Here is a 21,107-nt window from a genome sequence, read left to right on the forward strand (position 1 = left end):
GCCTGTCACAAGGCTAGCAAGGAGATTAGGAAAACCTTAAAAGGGGGGGGGGGGTTCGGCCACTACCTTAAATTCCCTTACCTCTACAGAGGGGATTGGGGGCATCTCTCTGAAAAGGGTAATATGCTTTTCTTGAGAGACATTTAGCAAGGGTTGCGGGTGGCATTGGGCCTTCTGGTGGGTGCTAAGGCCTAAGCAGAGGCTTGGCCTTAGTGGTGGCAGGTTTTCCTGTGCTTATGGTACTGTGCGGCTAGGTGTCTGTTGAGACTCCTGACCCTGACCAAGACACAGTTTCGATTAGCCCTTGCCGTTACTTATACTTTAATAAAGTGGCCCTTAGTTATACCCAATACCTTGCGTCTGACTCTTTATTCCGACTTGGGGGGCAATTCATCTGTAGCAACCAGCAGCATCGCTGCTTGGCTGCAGGGATGTCTTTGCCTCCCTGGAAGGAAAAGGGAGGACTTCTTCTGCCTGTTTGGGTGCAATTCTGAGGGGGCGGAGCTTGCTGCTGTAAAGGCAGCACCATCTGCCCCCTACCTCAGTCTTCGACAGATGATCGGCCCTCCCTTCTGCTCGCCCTGTTTGTTATGTAGGCAAGCACTGGTCGCCTCATAGGATTGGGGGGCCGGGTAGGAATTTTTTGCTCCCCAACTGATTGGCAGTTTGCTGCGGGTGTTTTTTTGCCTACCCTACATAGCAGATCAGTGGATTGCGGATTTGGCTATAGGGAGGCGCTGTTAAATAGGTTGGTCACTTTAGTTTTGGCAGGTTTTACTGTGCTTATGATACTGTGCGGCTAGGGGAGGACCAGAAAGCATCCCCTCTTGGGGAGGGTTAGGGGTCTGGCAGGATCAAACGTGGGCTTTGATGACCCGGGAGAATGCAGACCGTCCTTTGACTGGAGGGGCCTTCCATTGAGATGTGCGTCTGGTAGTTGGACCCTCTGGGGCTTGCCTTCTTGCTGGTTTGGCCTGGCGGGAGCTGTGCCACACAGCTCCGGGTGGGGGCTGGGTTCCTCGCCCGTTGAATGGCAGGGGAGGGGTCTGTTACCCCTGGCCCTGACCAGGCCTCAGTTTCAGTACTGGAGGGTGCCTTCCATTGAGACGTGCGTCTAGTGGACGGACCCTCTGGGGATTGCCTTCTTGCTGAGCTGACCTGGCGGGAGCTGTGGCGTACAGTTTCAGCTGGGGGCTGGGTCCCTGGACTGTGGAATGGCAGGGGACATGTCTGTTGAGACCCCTGGGCCTGACCAAGCCACAGTTTCGGTTAGCCCTTGCCATTTGTTACTTATAATTTAATAAAGTGGCCCTTAGTTATACCCAATAACTTGCGTCTGATTCTTTATTCCGACTTGGGGGGCAATTAAATGTTACGTAAATCTTTTTTAATTGAGAATGCTTAACATTTAGCAACAAATTATGAACTTACTTGTTGTAGTTACACAAACTGGTGAACTATAAGCAGAATCCCCTGCAGGATCTGTCACTTTAAGTCGAAATCTGTATGTTGTTCTAGGTTCAAGACCTTCCACAACATGTTGCCGTGCATAGCCCCTATAAAAGAATATTATTTTTTCATTTTTAAAAATGGACCTGTATGGTACCTTTGCTCTTAAACTTCAAAAATACAAAACACTAATGGCAGGACTTTCTTCTGGGAGAACACAGTGGAATGCACTTCCAGAACCTCTTTATGAAAACAAAATTCTCAAAAAATGTTTAAAAGTTCATGAGGGGCGCTGTGTGTTTCTCCTCTATTTTCCTCTTGAGAGTTCTGGCACTTCTTTTTCCAGAAAAATGCTCTGACTAATGGTATCAAAAGTTGCATCCATATGGTAACCAACACTTGTGGTTATGAATTTATGCAAATAATTAAACAAATCTATAATGGATGTGCAACTATTTAGAAATATACATGGCATTTTTGCTCAGTTGAGTCAATATATGGCTTCATTTCCTCACTGCAAATAATGTATTTTTGACTGCATATAAAAATTCCATGTTCCATGTGACTCCCACAAAATAAACACAGAACACATCTCACACTGGCTATGTACCTAAGCTATGGATACTGAAAGCTCAAAAAGGCAAGCATTGGAACAGCTGTACAACACTTCTAACACATTTTGGAACAGCACTGCCCTCTCAAGAGTAAAAAGTTAACTTTTTAACATCTCTGCCTAGTGTTTCAGTAACCAAAAAAATCTATAAAAATTGCAGAATGTTTGCATATGTTACCTGCTTTATCTAAAAAAGCAAAAAATATTGTAAAGTATCTGATACTGCAAGCAGATTGTTTCCTAGAGCATTAAATATACCTTAAATTTTAAATACTGCTAGCAGGGTAGAGATGGTATTCAAACAGTCTAATTCTGCCACCTAGTGTCATAGCCTAGACAGAATATTTCTGATGACTAGGAAATACATGATGACTCAGTAAGTCACTGACAGGTCAAGCTGCAAATTTATTAATTTATTTTAAAATGTATACACTGTCTCCCCCAAATGGTTGGAACAGCTATCAACTGATAATAGCCAAATAACTAATGTTGGCCTCCAGAAGTTTCAATCAATGATACTGTGAATCAGCCTATACTATACTATACTATACTATACTATACTATACTATACTATACTATACTATACTATACTATACTATACTATACTATACTATACTATACTATACTATACTATACTATACTATACTAGGAAAGCTTTTTAGAAGTGAAACGATATAGCAACAAAAACAGAAGATAAAGTGAAATGGATAGGGAGATTGACAACAGCAGGAACCAGAAGACCACTGATAAAGATCTATATAGCCTGTACCCAGGATTCTAGGACAACAGGGTCCTTAACAGGGAAAAAGTTAATTTATTCATTGTTGATTCTTTTCCAGGGTTATAGACACTACCCCTTTCAAGTAAACAAAAAGTACTAACTCCACTGAGGTGTAAGGGGAAAGATGAAATGTCTGCAGTCTGAAGAAATATCTACATGTATTCCATTTGTACCTGCATCCACAGCTAAAGGCTGGGTTCAGAATCACTGATCTAGAGGGTTTACCTCAATTGGTTCTGTATACGCAACTTTTTCAATTGTTGGAAAAGATAGAGCTAGAACTGCACCTACGTGTAAATTAGTCCATATGTATGTAACTTGGGATCCTCTTCTTCAATGGAAAATTTTATCCATTGCTCCTGAGGTCCGTTTCTTTGGCCTTCAAAGTCCCAGTTTAGCTGAATGTTGTGATGACTCACATGGCCTACAACTGGAGGATGTGGTTTTGAGATGGCACGTCTTCCTGCAAATGAATCACATCAAAGTGTGAACATGACAATACACACAATTTTGGCAGGAAAATATATACAACATATACACAATATACATAATCATGTTTCTGGAACTGTAGGAAATATTTTTATTTGGATATTCCTAACACTGCTTAAAAGTTGTAGGGTATTTTTTACTGGAGGGACACACAGCAAACAACTCCAAGCAATTATGCATTCTATGCAGGGGCTTCAATTGCTATCACAAACATCTGCACAGCCTGAATAATAGTGGAGATATCTAATCCTCTAATATAGACATGTAGACAAGTTGGTGGTGGTGGAAAGTGTTGTCAAGTCACAAGTGACTTATGGCTAACCCTGTAGGGCAGGGGTGTCAAACATGCAGTTCGAGGACCAAATCAGGTCCCTGGAGGGCTCCTATCAGGCCCCTGAGCAACTGGCTGTCATCTGCTTCCTTCTCCCTCTCTCTTGTTTCCCTCTACATAACAGCTTGCTTTGCCAGGCTCTCTCAATTGCACAGCAGAGATACTGAGCCAAGCCTCTTCCTTCTATTGGCTGAGGCTCCACCCCCCCCCCAGTCCCCTGGGGAAGGGAGTCCACATACACAACAGAAGGAAAGAGCCAGATCTTCCTTTGCCCTGTTCCATGGGAAAAATACAAAAAAAAGCATCTTTAAGACCAGTGAGTGCTAATGTTTTAAGCATGTTTTAATTTTAAAAAATATATATATATATATATATATATATATATATATATATACTTGAGTTTGTCTGTGTTCTTTATAAAATTTATATCTACCTAATCTTAAATAGGTACACACATGGCCTGGTTCAACATGGATCCCCCAGTCTTTGGGTCAACAAACCACTGGCCCCCAGTTAGCTGGCAGGGGAAACCTCATCCCCAAACAGGAATGTCATCACGCAATGTCCCTGGTGTGATGACGTCAGTCAGAAGTGACGTCATCATGTTGTTGATATCAAGTGACAATGCTCTAGTTTTTAGGCAAACTCTATGGCTTTCTAGCAAAAAAAGAGTTTTTGCCAAAACACTGAAATCAGTAATTAAAGTTAACCTAGGCCATTTCCACACAGGTTATTTTCTCTAGATTTGATACTGTAGGGAAGTGGAGAAATTTTCCCGTTTCTCTACAGCACCATGGTAAATTCAAGCACCTCTCAGGATTGTTCTAGCTTTTTCCTGATCTTTCTCAAAACTGTTTTGCTCTAGAGTTTTGGGAAAGATGACCACAAAGCCTGGATGGCTGCCATATAGTTGGGTTTTCTTGGACCTGGTGACATAGCAGCCATTTTCTTCCACAGCAGCCACTTCCTCCTCCTGTCACTGGAGGACTTTTTTACTTTTTAAAGTTAGCAACCAAATACTGTTATAGTGAAAAAAAGTTTATAACAATATGTGTAATAGGTTCTTTGAATTTCCAGCTCTCATTTTTAAGGAAGTCTCTAGCACCTTTTGTTGCATAGATATGAAGGAAAGATGTGTATTTCTTCATTGAAAGAGTATCCTCTTTTTAAATGTAAAAATGGAAGCTGAGAACCTTTTATAAGTATTGCAATAACATTATACTGATACAATTTTCATTTTTAAAAAATACTGGGAAAGTCCTGGTGGTTCAGGGAAGTAAGAAGGTCTGTTGTCAGGAAACAGAGAACAGGAGAAATGTGGGGAAACCTGACATGCAGAAGCTCCACTACTGCTGTGCTGTATGGGCAGCCAACTTACGGAAAGCCCCTAGGGTTTTTCAAAGCAAGAGACATTCAGAAATAGTTTGCCACTGCCTGCTCTCCATAGCAATCCTAGACTTCCTTGGTGGTCTCCCATCCAAGTAGTAACCAGGGCTGACTCTGTTTAGCTTCCAAGATCTAATGCAGGGGTTCCCAACCCCCAGGACGCAGCCCAATACCGGGCCATGACCTGTTAGCAACTGGGCTGCCCCCCTAACCTCCGCTCCCCTGCCGCCCCCCCCCACTTTCCCTTTGCAGCGCCATAAAGCGGCACCGCACTCCCTCCTCCATGCACAATGAGGCACCATGGCCTACCCCTCCCCTCCCCAGTACTGCATTCCGCCCCCCTCCCCTGCCAGCAGAGGAGCAAGGAGGCTTGGAGTCACCCCTACCTGCTTCAGCAGGAATCAGGCTCATTCTAGGGTGTTTGAAGAGCAGGCTGGAGGAGGAGCTTCACCCCCTCCCTCACTTCTGGAAGTGAGAGGGGGAGAAGCCTCCTTCAGCACGCTATTGAAATAAGTTAGAATTAGCCCAGCTCCTGCCAAAGCTGCCCAAGCCTCATCGCAGCGCCCCTCTGATTGTGCGGGGGGGAGAGGGGGATGAGGCTCGGCTCTACTGCTTCAGGAGGGCCTGGGCTAATTCTAACTTATTTCAATGGCATGCTGAAGGAGGCTTCTCTCCCCCCCCCCCCGCTCACTTCCAGAAGTGAGGGAGGGGGTGAAACTCCTCCAGCCTCCTCTTCAAACGATTTACAATCAGCCCGATTCCTGCTGAAGCAGGTAGGGCTGTCTCCTCCAAGCCTCCTCGCTCCTCTGCTCATGTGGGGGTGGGGGAAGGGGAGGGGCTGGCTAGGGTTGCCAATCCCTAGGTGGGGGCAGGGGATCCCCCAGATTGGAGGCCCTCCCCTGCTTCAGGGTCATCAGAAAGCAGGGAGAGGGGAGGGAAATGTCTACTGGGAACTCTATTATTCCATGTGGAGATTTATTCCCATAGGGAATAATGGAGAATTTTGTGGGTATCTGTGGCTCTGGAGGGGCTGCATGTTGAGGTAGAGTCACCAAAACTGCAGCATAGCATCCAGTGCCTCTCCCCAAAATACCCCCAAGTTTCAAAAAGATTGGACCAGGGGGTCCAATTCTATGAGCCCCAAAAGAAGGTGCCCCTATTCTTCATTATTTCCTATGGAAGGAAGGCATTTAAAAAGGTGTGCGGTCCCTTTAAATGTGATGGCCAGAACTCCCATTGGAGTGCAATTATGAATGTCACACCCTTGCTCCTGGCTCCACCCCCAAAGTCCCCAGATATTTCTTGAATTGGACTTTGCAACCCTAGGGCGGGCCGTGGCGGCGGCAGTGGCGGCAATCTGGTCCCTGGTGCCAAAACGGTTGGGGACCACTGATCTAATGAGATTGAGAAAGCCTGAGCTATCCAGTTCAGGGCAGTACAGAAATATTTCTAAAAGTAAAGGTAAAGGTAGTCCCCTGTGCAAGCACCAGTCATTTCCGACTCTGGGGTGACGTTGCATCACGACATTTTCACGGCAGACTTTTTACGGAGTGGTTGCCATTGCCTTCCCCAGTCATCTACACTTTCCCCACAGCAAGCTGGGTACTCATTTCATCTACCTCGGAAGGATGGAAGGCTGAGTCAACCTTTAGCTAGCTACCTGAACCCAGCTTGTGCCAGGATCGAGCTCAGGTCATGAGCAGAGCTTAGGACTGCAGGCCTGCAGCTTTGCCACTCTGCACCACTCCATAATGTGTTGCCATACTATAAACATTTACAAGGACAACCTTAGAATCACAAGCTGCCTGGAGAAAAAATATTGTGTCCCTTTAATACAGACTTTATGGTACATTTTTTTAAAAAAATTAGGTGATGTTATCTACCTCCACACCCTGAAAAGCTTCAGTTGCCCATTTCTATGCATTAAGCTTCTTTTAAAGGAACAGGACATTTTTCTTCAAGCTTACTGGCAACCTAGTTCTCAGTATTATTTTTAAGTAGGAAATGTACTGAGAAAAAAAAAATCACATCCATTTTTATGAAAGGTCCCTCCCCCCAAAAAAGAAAAAAAAATATGCCAAAGTTCCAAGTCAGTCAACCTTGTAATCTTTTGCTACAAAGTCAATTTGGGAGTTTATTTTAACTTCTCTGGAGATATCTGAAACTCATGAATAATGAAAAATTAAACAGAACTGATGCCCTTTTTTAATAATCAGTTTCAATTATTTAAACCAATTACTTAAACAGAATTACTCAGTTCAGGAGTGCCTTCCTGAATATAATGTTGTCTCCCTTTAAAAACAAGCAAATAAAATGGAACAAAGGTAATGGTAAACTTCTTTGCATATTTACCAACTCTATACCTAAGCTATTATATTTTATCTTTAAGCAATTCTAGATGGCATACATGACTACTCCTCACAATCAGGGCTTTTTTTCTGGAAAAAGAGGTGCTGGGACTCTCAAGAGGAAAATGAAGGAGAAACACACAGGCGCCCCTCCTCATGAACTTATATTTTTTTGAGAGTTTTGTTTCCACAAAGAGATTCCGGAACTCCATTCTGCTTCATTCCCCCAGGAAAAAAAGCCCTAGTCACAATAACATTTTGAGCTAGGTTACACTGAATGTCAGGCCCAAGATCATCAAGTAAGCTTTTTAGCTGAGCTGCAAATTGAACTTATTCCAACACTAATGTCTTTGTATTCCTCATACATACACACATTATTGCATGGCAATTCACATGAACTTTGGACAAGAGGTTTTTTTTAAAAAAAAATAATGGTTAAATTTTGTTTTGGGGGCAGGTAAACTATAATAAAATAATAAACCTCCTTGACCAAGAAGAAAAGCAGAAGTACAAATATTTTAATAATGAACCACCACGTAAAATCTGTTCAGAGTACTTCTTGTAATCCAAGTATATTAATTTTAACACAGTTACGATGTAGGAAAAAAAATCTAACATCTAAATAAAAACTTCTGCATTGTGACATGCAGTGATATTTTCAGATGTTCCATGGGGAGTTCAAACAACAATATATTCAAAATACTAACATTTGTTCAAAAATGTTCACAATGGAGGAGGAAGAATGTGTGTGTGTTAAGTGCCATCAAGTTGCTTCTGTGTTATAATTAATGATCTCCAAAGCATTCTATCATTAACAGCTTTGCTCAGGTCTTGCAAGTGAGGACCATGGCTTCTTTGATTTCCTAGTATTATTGCCTTTTCCAGCAACTCTTTGTTTTTGTAATGTAACCAAAGTACAATTGCCTCAGTTTAGTAATTTTAGCTTCTAGGGACAGACCAGGCTTGATTTGATCTAGAACCCACTTGTGTTTTAAGTTGCCCATGGTATCTGTAATACTCCCCTCTAACATCACATTGAATCCACTTCCTGTCAGCTTGCTTCATTGTCCAACTTTCACACCCATATTACGGTATGGGGAATACTGTGGTATAAATTATCTTGATCTTGGTTGCCAGCAACATATCCTTACACTTTAGAATCTTTTCTAGCTCCTTCAAGGGTGCCGTTTTCAAGTCTCCTCCTGATTTTTTGTTTGCAGTCTACTTTTTGGTTAGTGATGAGCCAAGAAATAGAAAATTGTGAACAATTTAAATTTCTTCATTGTCAAGCTTGAAATTGTGTAATTCCTCAGTAGTCATTACTATGACCGTTTTCGCACACAGCTTACCTCGCAGTCACAATCCTGTTCCCTCCTGTAATGTACTCAGAGACGAGACGTGCTGAAGGCAACATGCTTTAATGGATGGTACATCACAGAACAGCACACGCGGGCCGGGACCCGCTTTATATACATTTATCCCGGAACAGCCCCCTAGCTGGCCAGCCCAATCCTGGCCAGTCAAACTTCCCGCCGCTGATCTTGAAAGGCGGAATCTATTCCCGCGCTGCGCTGGGTGACCCAGGGACTTCCCCTAGTCGCCCTTTACTGCAGGGCCGCGTGGTGCTTTGTTAAAGCGCAAGACACTACACTCCTCCCCCCCTAGTCTAAGATACATAGTCCTGCAGTAGGCTGGCGCCCTGCATTCCCGGGTAGATCGCCGTGGGGTTGCTTGCAACGTGGAAACAGGCCCCGGGCAGGGGGCCGCCTCTTGGGGATTCTCCCTCGATGGCTGGCGGGCTGGCTCTGGGTGCAGTTCAGGATCAGCCGGCCTCAGGGAATCGTACGTCGGCAGGCTCGGCGCTGGCGAGGCCGCTTCTGGGGTTTCCGTTGCTGGTTCTCCCTCGCTCGTCACTTCCTCCGCCTTGTGTACTTCCTCCGGCAAGGTGTGGCGGCGGAGCTGATCAATGTGTCTCCTCAGAACCTGGCCCCCCTTGGTCGCTACCTCATATGATTGGGACCCCGTCACCCTCAGTACCCAGCTGGCTACCCATTCTGGACCACTTGCGAAGTTCTTTGCATAGACGGGATTGCCCGGAAAGAACCCCCGCACCGCTTCCCTGACTTCTGGGGATCCGCAGACGTCAGTGGCTCGGTCCGGGTGTAGCCTGTCTAGCCTGGTAGTCAATTTCCTCCCCATGAGCAGCTCCGCGGGACTGGACCCTGTTGTTGGGTTGGGAATGATCCTGTTATGGAACAGGAAGGCTGCGAGGCGGTGGTCCCAGTCCCTTTGAACAATGCGACCCAGAGCCTCTTTGGTGGTTCGCACCATGCGTTCGGCCTGGCCGTTGGTGGCCAGATGGAAAGGGGTGGACCTAATGTGTTTTATTAGGTATCTCCCGATGAACTCCCGGAACTCCCAGGAGGTGAATGCGGTGTCGTTGTCCGTGACCAGGGTATCGGGGATCCTGTGCGTGCAAAAGACCCTCTGCAAGGCTCTGACTGCTGCTGCCGTGGAGGTAGACGCTACCGGGATCACCTCTAGCCATTTTGTGTAGGCATCGACCAGTATGAAGAATATTTGCCCCCGATACGGCCCGGCGAAATCTAAGTGGAGACGGGACCACGGCCGCTGGTTGGACTCCCACCGGTGGACTGGTGCGGAGGGCGGATCGGGCCTGGACTCTTGGCAGGGTTGGAACCTTTTCACCCACCCCTCTATCTCCTCATCCATACCTGGCCACCACACGTAGCTTAGTGCCAGGGCTTTCATTCTCACGATCCCCGGGTGGGTTTCGTGCAGGGCCTCTAGTACCTGTTTGCGCATGGGGGGGAACCACCACCCTGCTGCCCCACAGTATGCACCCCTTGTGGGTGGATAGTTCATCCCTACGGGATGCGAACGGCCTGAACTCACTGTCCACCTTGCCCATGGGCCACCCCCTCCCCACCCAGTCCAAAACCCGTGCAAGGATACGGTCCCTGCCTGTTGCCCGAGCCACCTCAGCGGCGTGTAGGGGCCGCTCGGGCAGAGACTTAATGAGCATCACCAAGTGGGCCGGGGCAAGATCTGGGTCCATCACGGGAAGCGGCAGGCGGCTGAGGGTGTCCGCATGCCCCATGGCTTTGCCCGGGCGGTGTACTAGGGTGTAAGTGTATGAGTTCAGGAATTGGTTCCACCTTAGGACTCGCTGTGACAAAATTTGGGGGGTCTGACGGTCCAGGGCGAGGAGGCCTAGGAGCGGCTTGTAGTCCGTGGCGATGGTGAAACGCCTACCATATAGGTAGTTGTTGAATTTGTGCACCTCCGCCACGATTGCCAACGCCTCCTTGTTGATCTGCGCGTAGTTGCGCTCTGCTGGGGTCAGTGTCCGTGAATAGTACGCCACCGGAACTTCCCTCCCGTCCGGGAGCTGGTGACCCAGAACTGCGCCCACTCCGTACGGGGAAGCATCGCAAGCCAGAATCAGCGGCAGGCCCTCATCGAAGTGGTGAAGCACGGCGTTCGAAACAAGGAGGTCTTTCACCGCTTGGAATACAGTGGCTTGGCACTTGCCCCAAACCCACGGGGCTTGTTTGTCCAGCAGCCGGTGGAGCGGTTCCGCTATGGCTGCTTTGTGGGGCAAGAACGAATGATAAAAGTTCAACAACCCAAAAAAACTCTGTAGCTCCGCCTTGCACGTGGGGCTGGGGCCTGGACTATGGCCCTGGTCTTTTCCTCCGTCGGGTGGATTCCTGCCACGTCCATGGCGAATCCCAGGAACTCCACCCGCGGTACTCCTAGCAAGCATTTTTCTTTTTTGACTTTCAGCCCCGCCGCTTGGAAGCGGCGGAGTACCTCTCTGAGGTGGCAGCTGAACTCTCTTGCGTCTGGGGTGGCGATTAGAACATTGTCAAAAAATGGCTGTACTCCGTGAATCCCGTTAAGAAGAGAGTCCATTATACTCTGGAAAATCCCCGAAGCTACGCTAACCCCAAATTGTAGCCTCCGAACCCTAAAGGCTCCTCGGTGGGTTACAATGGTCTGAGCCTCGGCGGTCTTGGCGTCGACCGGCAATTGCTGGTACGCTTGTGCCAGGTCCAACTTCCCAAAAATTTTGGACCCCGCTAATGCCGCTGGTACGTGGCTGACCACCGGGACAGGGTAGGGGTTGTCCTGGAGTGCTTTGTTGATCGTGCACTTATAGTCAGCGCAGATCCTCACATCCCCATTGGGCTTTACCGGTGTTACTATGGGGGTTTCCCAGGCCGCATAGGACACTGGTTCTAGAACTTCCTGGGCTGTGAGGCGGTCCAGCTCCGCCTCGATCTTTGGTTTCAAGGCGAATGGGACCCGCCTCGCCTTGAGCTGGATCGGTCTGACCATGGGGTCGAGGGGCAGCGTGATGGGCGGCCCTTTGTAGCTCCCCAGGAACCCGTCAAATACTGCTGGGAACTCTCGGCAGACGTCCTCAAAACTGCTCGCCTGTACCTGCTCCACCTCCACTAACTGGATCCCGAGTGGTTGGAAGCAGGCCAGCCCCAATAGGGTGGTGAGCTGGCGCTTTACCACCAGAATATCCAATAGTCCCCTGAAGTTTCCTCTCTTTACCCGTACCCAGGCCCAGCCCGCAATGCATACCGGGTTTTTTTGGAAGTCCCTTAGAACAAAGTCAGCCGGCCTCAGTTGGATGCGGCGGCAGGGACATAATTTCCATAGGGTTTCCTCCGAGATAATAGAGATGGAGGAACCTACTTCCATAAGACAGGGGGCGCCCTCGATGAGGACCGACATTTTGACCTTGTCAGGGGCGGAGAGGGACAAGTTCAATACCTGTAGGCTGGTAGACGCTGTCGTGTGGGCCTTGGTGGAGTCGTGATGCGCTGTCGGTCTCCGGCGGCTGTTCTTGGCCCGGCAAGCCCGAGCGATGTGGCCCATCTTTCCACAGCTTCGGCAGTCCATGTTGCGGTATGGACAGTCCCTCCTCTCGTGGGGGTCGCCGCAGCTGACGCATCTGATGGTGGAGGGTCTTTCCATCGCTCGCTGTCTCTTGGGGGCCCTTGGGTCCGTCCCTTGTGGCCGCCGGAGCTGGAAAGCCTCTTCGTCCTCCGGCCCGCCAGGCGCCATCTCTTCCTGGTGGACGGTCTCTCCACGTGGGTGGCTGTATGCTTTGGTGGCTCTCTCAAAGGCCATCGCCTTGTTGAAGGATTGTTGGAGGGTGAGCTCTTCCTTGGCGAAGAGCTTCTGCTGCAGCCTTTCATCTCGGAGGCCCCAGACAAATCGGTCTCTCAGGGCCTCCTCCCGCTTATCGAAACTGCAGTTCCCTGCGATCTGCCGGAGAGCAGCCAGGTAGACTGCCGCCGTTTCCCCGGGCTTCTGATCCCTCTTATGGAAGAGGAATTGGCGGGCTACGATGGACGGTTGGGGTGAGAAATGCCCTGTGAGGAGTCTGACGACCTCCCCGTATGTCCTCTCGGTGAGCTTCGCGGGGGCAGAGAGACCGCGTGCGATCTCGAAGGTTGCCTCTCCGCAGACACTCAACAGGACGTCCCTCATGCGGTTGTCGTCCGTGATCATGTTTGCCCGCAGGTAGCACTCGATCCGTTCGGTGTAGGTCTCCCATCGTTCGGGGTGGTCAGGATTGAACTCAGCAAGATGGCCCGTGGTTAAACAAGAGTTCGCCATTGTGGCGGCGGACGTCTCAGTTTTTTACGGTCCTGCGCCTTCCTCGTCTTCAGCCAGGCCAGCCGCTTGTTTCAGGACTTCACTGTTTTCTGTCACTAATGCGGTATCATCTGCATATCTCAAATTTGTAATGTTCTTTTCACCAGCTTTCACTCCACCTACATCTAAATATAATCCATATTTTCTTATGATATGTTCTGCACATAGATTAAAAAGATAGGGAGATAGAATATATCCTTGTATTGCAATTGGAAAACATTATGTTTCTCCCCATTCTGTCCTAACAATAACCTCTTGTCCAGACTGCAAGATGTGCATCAAAACAATCAGGTGTTGTGGCACACCTGCTTCTTCTAAAACCAATCATAAATTTTCATTATCCACAGTCAAAAGCTTTGCTCTAACCAATGAAACACAAGATGATTTTCTTTTGAAATTCTCATATGTTTCAGTAACCAATGTAAATTGGCAATTCAATCTCTTGTGCCTCTTCCTTTTCTGAATCCAGCTTGAACATCTGCCACTTCACATTCTGTATAAGGTAACAGTCTTCATCGTAAAATTTTGAGAAATTAATATTCTGATAGTTGCAGTTTTTGCCATCTCCTTTTGTCAACATTGGCATATAGATTGAGTGTTTCCAGTCTGTGGGTCATTTTTTGTTTTCCATATTTGCTGGCATATTCTTGTTAAGATTTTGATGGACTTCATTTCTGTGGCTTGGAATAGCTTTGTTAATATCCCATCTGCTCTTGGTGATTTGTTTCTTCCAACTGCTCTCAGTGCAGCTTTTATTTCGCTTTCTAAAACTGTGGGTTCATCTTCAAAAGAGTATTCTTGGACGAAATCTCTTCCTTTCATCTCTTCTGTACAGTTCCTCAGCATATTGTTCCCATCTTTTCTTCATTTTGTCATGTTCCATTTATATCCACATTGATCTTTCAGCACACATTATCGTACTTTAAATTTCCCTTTGATTTCTTGGATCTTATGAAACAGATCTCTTGTTTTTCCTTTCTTGTTTTTCTCTTCTATAGCTTCACACTATTTATTATAATAGTTCTCTTTGCCTTTATGAGAAGGTCACTGGAACACTGCATTTAGACTTCTGATTCTATTTCTGTCACATTTTACTTTTGTTTCTCATCTATCCTTAGATCGAAATAAACTTGACTTGACTAGCAATTTTAAGAGTTTTATCACTCATCCATCTATGTTTTTCAATTCTTTTGGTTACAGGAATAGTCTTTGTCCATCCGTCCTTTATAATATCTCAGGTCTCAACCCATAGTTCTTCCAGTTTGTTTTCACTTTAACTTAGTAATGCAAATATGTTACATGCTCTTCAAACTCTTCAGGAATATTGTTTCAATTGCATTTTGACATCATGAATATTTTGGGTTTTTTCCTCCTGCTTTATTTTTGATACTCAAATTTTTAAAATTAACAAGTCACATTAACAAGTGATATTAATTGCAATCAATTCCTGGTCTTGTTTTAGCAGAAAGAATAGTGCTTGTTTGCGTTCAATTATGTAAGAAGAATATGAACATGTTATTGAGATTTCTCCATCTCCATCACTTTATGAGTTAGTAATTCCCAGGCCAATCTAGATAGACATTTCATGCTCACTCTGGAATTTATGCCTACATAGTCAAGTAGCATTTCTCTTATATTTAGATTCAAAAAGTATCTTCTGTGGCATGGCCAGGAAGAACATAGTACAGCACACATGCTGCATGGATACTAGTATATGAGAGTGCAAGACAACCATGAGAAGATCCAGGGACCCTCCTGCTTCAGCCTATGGACATAAACTTTAATTTTTAAAAAATCCCACATCATTGATAGATTAATTTAAATGTAAATATTTTGATAGAAAAAAACAAAGTCATATGAATAACCTTTAAGATATATTTTTCATTATGATAATAAACTTACTGTGGAATTAATGATACAGTATTGAGAAATTTCAATTAAATATCTTGAATATTTATCCAAATGTTATCCAAAGGTATTTACATTCTTATACAATGTTTCTCACGAAGCTTAAGAAGGCATATATTACAGTTGCATGGTATCAAAGATATCAGACAATGAGGGAGGTAATATTTTCCTTGAGAGAGCTACAGTGAAACCTAATTATAAGCTTGTTGGCCTTTTCCATAGAAATACCTATACCAACAAGGAGCAGACACCTAATTTACTGAACATCCTTGCTACTAGCAGCAGCTACGACAACTGTGTAATTAAAAGTATAAATACATAAAAGCACTATGACGAACAAAGCACTTAACATAAACCTTCATGCAGCAAAAGCTGTGGGATGCTTATGAAGTGTCATCTCAGAGTTCTGATATGACTAACAGAATAGGTCATAATGGAAAACTGGCATAAATATATACTATTGTTACAAAAGATACAGGGACATTCTAATGTGAACATAAGAAATATAGATGAATATTTTATTTTACCACTTAATTTTTTCCAGGCACAACTTCTTTGATGTAAAACCTACAGAGAGTGAAGGCCTTGTTTTAGTTAATAATATATACAATTAATTTTTAGACAATCTGAAGGCAAAATGCCTTTATTCTTTAATATTTAATTGGTTCCCACAAAGAGGTATGTAACAATGTGAACTATCTGTTTATAGGCCTTGCCAACCAGCAATATTCTACCCAAGGACATGACTTCAGGATGATTTCCTGTGAAGTTTGGATCAAGCACAGAGAACTGGAGGCTAAGCATCTAAGGCCCACTTATTTTCTTTGCTTATAGGAGCCTTCACTAGAGTTACTCAGCCTTTCATGTGGCATTCCTAAATCAAAGTTAAATAGAATAGCTCCAACTGCTGAAATTAAGAAATAACCATACAACGCACTTCATTTTAGTGTTGTTTAATTAACGTGAATTTATACATTAGGAAAGTACAGAGACACGTCTTAATGATTTTTAATAGTATTAGTGATGAAAATAATTATCCTGCCTGATATACAGGCATTTGTTTGGTTTGAGTGGGCTGAAGGTGATTATTGCTGATTGATTAGGACTGGCTGTGTTCTCCACCCTCTTTGCATTATTAAGCTGCGCCTCACCGAAGGGCGAGAACTAAAGAGCTCTTGGCCTGTGCCTCTTAGCCTGGGGGCTGTGTAAGGACCAGGAATCCGGATCCCTATGTTCCTTGTGTTCCCAAGAAGGTAAGTTGACCCTCCAGAAGGAGAGCCACATAAACAAACAGGATTTTAAAGGGGACTGTATATTTTTAAAAAGCTATCATGAAGGTAGAATGCCAGCAGGAGGGTGGGGGCTTTCCAGTGTTTTGCACTAAGTGTCACATGTATGACTATCTGCCCACAGGACAGAAGTCTTGGGTGTGTTCTCGATGCAAGGAGCTCCTGGTCCTCAGGGAACGAGTTCGTACCCTTGAGGCTGAGGTGATTGACCTGGAGAAGCAGAGACAGTCAGTTAGGCACTTGGAGAAGACTCTTGGGGACGTATTAGATGAGCTCCACTCTGAACATGGCAGCCCCGTTACTGCCAGGAAGCATGAGGGTCGAGAGGGAACAGGGCACCGTGCTGAGGATAAGGGGAATGCGCCCTCCGTAGGGACCTCTTCTTCAGTTGGTAAGCGGGTATCCTTTCATGCCAAGGAACCATCCCTGGGCAGGGAGAGAGGGGGGGTCTTGGTAGTTGGTGATTCGATCCTTAGGCAAGTAGACAGCTGGGTGGCAAAACCGCATACTGACCACATAGTGACTTGCCTGCCTGGTGCGAAGGTAGCAGACATTAAGTGTGTAGTAGATAGGCTGATAGACAGTGCTGGGGAGGAGCCAGTGGTCATGGTGCATGTTGGCACCAACGATGTGGGGAAATGCAGTCGTGAAGTTCTGGAGGAAAAATTTAGGCTGCTAGGCAGGAGACTTAAGGCCAGGACCTCCAAGGTAGCCTTCTCAGAAGTGCTACCTGTTCCACATGCAGGGCTGGAGACACAGGTACAAATTAGAAGTCTCAATGTGTGGATGAGATGATGGTGTAGGGAGGAAGGGTTTAAGTTTGTTAGGCACTGGGATGCTTTCTGGAACAAACGGGAGCTGTACAAAAGAGACGGTCTCCATTTATCCCCAGATGAAACTAGGCTGCTGGCACTTAAAATCAAAAAGGTGGCAGAGCAGTTTTTAAACTAAATCTTGGGGGGAAACCAGCAGGAGATTAGATGTCTCTGGTTCAGGAGGACTCATCTCAAAAAAGATGAAGGGTTAGCTGTTACTTTTCTACCGGGTTATGTATCAGAGTTGTCCACTGAGATGGTGACAAACAGTATGGACAGTCTGCCAAAGTCTCGAGGCAGCAGGAGAAAGGTTGCGGGCCTAACTCGCCTGGGAAATTATAGATGTTTGTATACAAATGCTGAAGTGTCCAAAGTAAAATTGGTGAGTTGGAATGTTTAGTGTTGGGAGAAAGTATAGACATTGTGGGAATTTCAGAAACTTGGTGGAATGAGGAGAATCAGTGGGACGCAGTGATTCCTGGATATGTTATATCAGAAGGATAGGGAGGGAAGGGTCGGAGGTGGGGTGGCTCTGTATGTCAGAGAAGGTATACAGTCCAGTAAGACTGAGGTCAGAGAATTAGATTCCCTTCTAGAAATGCTTTGGGTCGAAATAGAGGACCCAAAAGGAAATTTAACTATGGAAGTCTGTTATCGCCCACCAAACCAAAAGATAGAAGACGATTATAATATGATGGAAGGATTAAAGATAGTGGCTAAACGTAAAAACTGTGTCATAATAGGTGATTTTAACTACCCGCAGATTGATTGGGTCAATATGTGTTCAGGTCAAGAGAAAGAGATTGAGTTTCTAGTTGCTCTCAATGACTGTGCTATGGAGCAGATGGTCACAGAACGTACCAGGGACGGGGTGATCCTGGATTTGGTCCTAAGTAATGCCTAAGACTTGGTGAGAGACGTAAAAGTGATCACACCGCTTGGGAGCAGTGACCATAACGTTATTGATTTCACCATTTGTATACATAGGGAGTTGCCCCCAAAAGACCAGCACAACAACGTTTAACTTTAAAAGGGGTAAATTCTTTAAGATGAGGAGGCATGTGAAGAGGAAACTGAAAGGAAAGGTAAATACAGTCAAAACCCTTGGGGAAGCTTGGAGGCTATTTAAAATTACAATCCTAGAAGCTCAGATAACATATATACCACAAGTTAGGAAAGACACAAACAGGTATAAGAAAAGGCCTGCATGGTTAACAAACAAAGTAATGGAAGCTGTAAAAGGTAAGAAGGACTCCTTTAAGCGGTGGAAAGCTAGTCCAAGTGAGATTAATAAAAGGGAACACAGGCTGTGGCAAATCAAATGCAAGACTGTGATCAGGGAGGCAAAAAGGGACTATGAGGAGCATATTGCAAAAAACATAAAGACCAACAATAAAAATTTCTTCAAATATATTAGAAGCAGGAAACCAGCCAGGGAGGCAGTGGGGCCTTTGGATGACCAAGGGGTCAAAGGATTACTGAAGGAGGATAGGGAAATGGCTGAGAAGCTGAATGCATTTTTTGCCTCCGTCTTCACTGTGGAAGAGGAGAAGTGTTTGCCCGCTCCAGAACCACTAATTTTGGAAGGGGTGTTGAAAGACCTGAGTCAGATAGAGGTGACAAGAGAGGAGGTCCTACAACTGATAGACGAATTAAAAACTAATAAGTCACCAGGTCTGGATGGCATACATCCAAGAGTTCTGAAAGAACTCAAAGTTGAACTTATGGATCTCCTGACAAAAATATATAATCTTTCATTGAAATCTGCCTCTGTTTCTGAGGACTGGAAGGTAGCAAATGTCACCCCCATCTTTGAAAAGGGTTCCAGAGCAGATCTGGGAAATTACAAGCCAGTCAGTCTGACTTCAATACCGGGAAAGTTCCTCATCAAAGGCTCCTTAGTAAGCTTGAGAGTCATGGAGTAAAAGGACAGGTCCTCTTGTGGATCAAAAACTAGCTAATTAATAGGAAGCAGAGAGTGAGTATAAATGGGCAGTCTTTGCAGTGGAGGACAGTAAGCAGTGGGGTGCTGCAGGGCTCGGTACTGGGTCCCATGCTCTTTAACTTGTTCATAAATGATTCAGAGTTGGGAGTGAGCAGTGAAGTGGCCAAGTTTGCGGATGACACTAAATTGTTCAGGGTGGTGAGAACCAGAGAGGATTGTGAGGAACTCCAAAGGGATCTGTTGAGGCTGGGTGAGTGGGCGTCAACGTGGCAGATGCGGTTCAATGTGGCCAAGTGCAAAGCAATGCACATTGGGGCCAAGAATCCCAGCTACAAATACAAGTTGATGGGGTGTGAACTGGCAGAGACTGACCAAGAGAGAGATCTTGGGGTCGTGGTAGATAACTCACTGAAAATGTCAAGACAGTGTGTGTTTGCAATAAAAAAGGCCAACGCCATGCTGGGAATTATTAGGAAGGGAACTGAAAACAAATCAGCCAGTATCATAACGCCCCTGTGTAAATCGATGGTGCGGTCTCATTTGGAGTACTGTGTGCAGTTCTGGTCGCCGCACCTCAAAAAGGATATTATAGCACTGGAGAAAGTCCAGAAAAGGGCAACTAGAATGATTAAAGGGCTGGAACACTTTCCCTATGAAGAAAGGTTGAAACGCTTGGGACTCTTTAGCTTGGAGAAACGTTGACTGCAGGGTGACATGATAGAGGTTTACAAGATAATGCATGGGATGTTGAAAGTAGAGAAAGAAGTACTTTTCTCCCTGGTTTGGGGTAAAAGGAAGGAAGACAAATTTCCTGGGGTGGTAAAGCATGACTTGAACTGGGATATAAACTTTGGATCTGTTATTAGTACTACCTTGTCCTTATAGTACCTTCAGAGTCATCTTCTGGTGGACCTAGTTCAGATACTTAGTGAGCTGATACAACTCCTATGAGGAAAGGAATAAACAGTTTCAGAGGGACCTCTCTAATAGGTTCAAAAAGATGTCAGTGAGTGCTCTCAGAACCAAAAGTGCCAGGAAGGGAATCTGCACCACCAGATGACTGGTGAGAGACATATTGCTCAGGAAGCATTTAACATGTAGATGCCTAATGTTAATAGCATGTTATCAATCAGCTGAAACTCTATAGCCAACACTGCTCCTTTTCTGTAAAATGTTAGTGCATAGCTTCTGCTGTAGGCATATCTGTGTGTGGGAGGGGGGGAGGGGACAGCACCTGCTGAATTATGGAATTAGGCCCAGTTTCTACCTTTTACATTAGCACCTCCTTGGTGACAGCATGACTTGAGATGTAAAACCAAATCCTAGTGTTTTCATTCAGTTTCCAGATGGTTAGTTCCAGCCAAGAATTGGGCCCTGGGATATCCCATCTGGTGTTCAGAATTTACTATGCTCTGTCCTCCCTCCTCATCGTTCTGCTGCTATAGTCTGCTTTTGTCCCCACCACCCACCTTCACAACAGCCACCACTGCCATTGCCATATTTTATTTTGTCCTGTCATATGCTGCAATGCTACTTAATGGTATGGCTTAGCAACCCCTCCCCAAATAATTTTAGTGGGCTTGTAAAAAATCTTCACCTTTAAACTTTTCAGATTCTGCCACAAACCTGGGGATGCCCCCTGCTTGTTAAAAAAACAAAACAAAACAACAACCTTTCCCTCCATACAGGGGTCCCATTCATACAGAGACCATGCTTTAATTAGATAGACAGATAATTTCTCTGTGTACTATAAATATAAACAACATATTTAATTACATATTTATTGTATGTGTGACTAATTTTGTCCACAATTAAATTATATGCTATGAATATAATAATGATATCCCATTGAAAAACTCAGTTTTCAATGTACCGTATGTTTAACTCAGTAAACAAAACTGCACCCTTTCTTTTCTTTACCACAAAACCGTATTTTCTATTTTTATTTTCTCTTCGCTTTCAAAAGGCAAAAACTCACCCGTGGTCTACATATGCAGCAGTATTGCTTCAGACAGGAGGTAGAGTCACATTTTTAATATTTCCCCATGTC

The 21,107-nt window shown here is 45.2% G+C and overlaps 1 protein-coding gene across 1 annotated transcript in view; it reads right to left on the reverse strand.

The window, feature by feature from the left end:
• The window catches only part of FANK1 (fibronectin type III and ankyrin repeat domains 1), a 76,646-nt gene that overhangs the window by 52,696 nt on the left and 2,843 nt on the right, over positions 1–21,107 (reverse strand). Inside the window, exons 2-3 of the mRNA XM_060241438.1 lie at positions 3,135–3,306; positions 1,432–1,556 (exon numbers count right to left, since the gene is read on the reverse strand). Coding sequence (XP_060097421.1) covers positions 1,432–1,556; positions 3,135–3,306 — 297 coding nt within the window. The remainder of the gene's footprint in view (positions 1–1,431; positions 1,557–3,134; positions 3,307–21,107) is intronic.

This window comes from Heteronotia binoei, chromosome 6 (assembly GCF_032191835.1).
Source record: "Heteronotia binoei isolate CCM8104 ecotype False Entrance Well chromosome 6, APGP_CSIRO_Hbin_v1, whole genome shotgun sequence".
Taxonomy (NCBI): Eukaryota; Metazoa; Chordata; class Lepidosauria; order Squamata; family Gekkonidae; genus Heteronotia; species Heteronotia binoei.